This window comes from Aplysia californica, unplaced genomic scaffold (assembly GCF_000002075.1).
Source record: "Aplysia californica isolate F4 #8 unplaced genomic scaffold, AplCal3.0 scaffold00091, whole genome shotgun sequence".
In the NCBI taxonomy this organism is placed as follows: domain Eukaryota; kingdom Metazoa; phylum Mollusca; class Gastropoda; order Aplysiida; family Aplysiidae; genus Aplysia; species Aplysia californica.
In genome coordinates, this window is record NW_004797361.1 from 1582535 (window position 1) to 1584261 (window position 1727).

Consider the following 1727-nt stretch of genomic DNA (forward strand, 5'->3'; position numbering starts at 1 on the left):
CCCCCCCTAAATGAAACTTTACAAGTGCAAGTATTTGTCTGAGCACATCTTCAAATGTACTTGGTAGGCTATAGCTAACTGAAACAGAACTGATGTTTTCAGTTGCGTGCACAATACCACTGTGTGACTCCATAAAGCAAAGACGTGGAAACGATAACAAGGAAACACAATGAAGACTACAGGGGGAAAACGACGGTAGTCACATAGCTGAGAATCTTGAGGGTACCAATTTTGAACGCTTGTTGACGCATAACTGTATTTCTGTTCAACTGTTGATTGATTATTGTAGTTAGATTTCCCATTCAACAACACTTAACAATAAACCACCAGTCAAATAGATATGAAGTTATGAGTCCACAAGATTTTAAATTTGGCACCCTCACAATTTCCAGTTTGTGAGTACAATCGTTTTGCCCCCTGTGCTCTTTAAATAGGTCTAGGGAAACCAAGTAGAGAAAATGACCACCATCTCTGACTTACCATCGTTCTCACAGTAGTCGCCTCCCTTGTCCATGGGACACTGACATTTGCGCTGACCACCCAGTGACGTCACACATAAGGAGCCACTGGAGCAGGGTTTGGAGGGGCAGTTCTTTTCTGTGATTGGTTAAAGAGAGGAGGGGGACAATATGATTGGTCGTTGGTCACTTTATAGGAATTCAAAGAATAATAAAGTCCCAACACTCTCTCTCTCTCTCTCTATCTTTGACTCTCTTTCTCTGTCTTTCTCTTTGTCTCTCTGTCTCTCTATCTCTCTGTCTCTCTCTCTGTCTCTCTCTCTGCCTCTCTCTCTCTCTGCCTCTCTCTCTGCCTCTCTCTCTGCCTCTCTCTCTGCCTCTCTCTCTGCCTCTCTCTCTGCCTCTCTCTCTGCCTCTCTCTCTGCCTCTCTCTTTGCCTCTCTCACTTTCTGTTCCTACTCCTTCTCTACTCAATATACTCTACGCTATTAAAATGTCAATGGTGTGTATGTAACTTACAATAATACGCTGTTTTTACTTGTCTCTCGCGACTCTTAATTTCTGTATGCTTTATTCAAAGTGGGCAAGTGGCCTTGTACACCAAATAAACTACCTATAGCCACCTCATACAGATCATGATGGTGCTAAGAGATCTAGAAAGCCAACTGACCATCTCCGAAGTCCACGGCACTGACACTGTAGTTCCTGCCCATGTAAGGAATCTGAAGATTGGACAACTGTGGGCGGGTCCCCTCAATGTCTTCGGCGGAAATCTCTCCCCGGAACAACAGCTCCATTTCTACTGTTGTCGTTGCTTGTCTGGCAAGAACAGAAGACGTAGGTTTTTTTTGGTGGTTTTTTTTTTTTTGGGGGGGGGGTTATAGTAGAGGGGTTTACGGCGCTCGCAACTGCATAAGGTCATATGAGCGCCGTGGGGTGGGTGTCAACAGAGAAGTCTTTACAGGGAATCCGATTTATTCTGCTCACCTCTCTAGCTTCAACAGCACAAGGTCTGCTTCGACTATCAAGGCACCCCGGAAATAGCAGGTCACAAGAGTGTGACAAACATACAAAAGAAGTAGAGGATAATGGCAATAGTAAGGATCAGGAAAGAAAAAGCAGCAGTTCCCTGTTATAGATCAGGCACAGTTATGAGCGTGACATGATGAATCAGCCCATTTACAATTCTCCTATGCTTGAACGAGAAAAGTCCCCCCCCTTGGAAATGGCATAAAGACACTTCAGTCAGTGGCACTGTCCCGGGGGGGG

The 1727-nt window shown here is 44.9% G+C and overlaps 1 protein-coding gene across 1 annotated transcript in view; it reads right to left on the reverse strand.

The window, feature by feature from the left end:
- The window catches only part of LOC101857554, a gene marked incomplete at its 3' end in the record, with an annotated part of 64794 nt that overhangs the window by 21536 nt on the left and 41531 nt on the right, over window positions 1-1727 (reverse strand). The window contains 1 exon segment of the mRNA XM_013080574.1: window positions 481-597. Within this exon segment, the coding sequence (XP_012936028.1) occupies window positions 481-597 (117 nt within the window).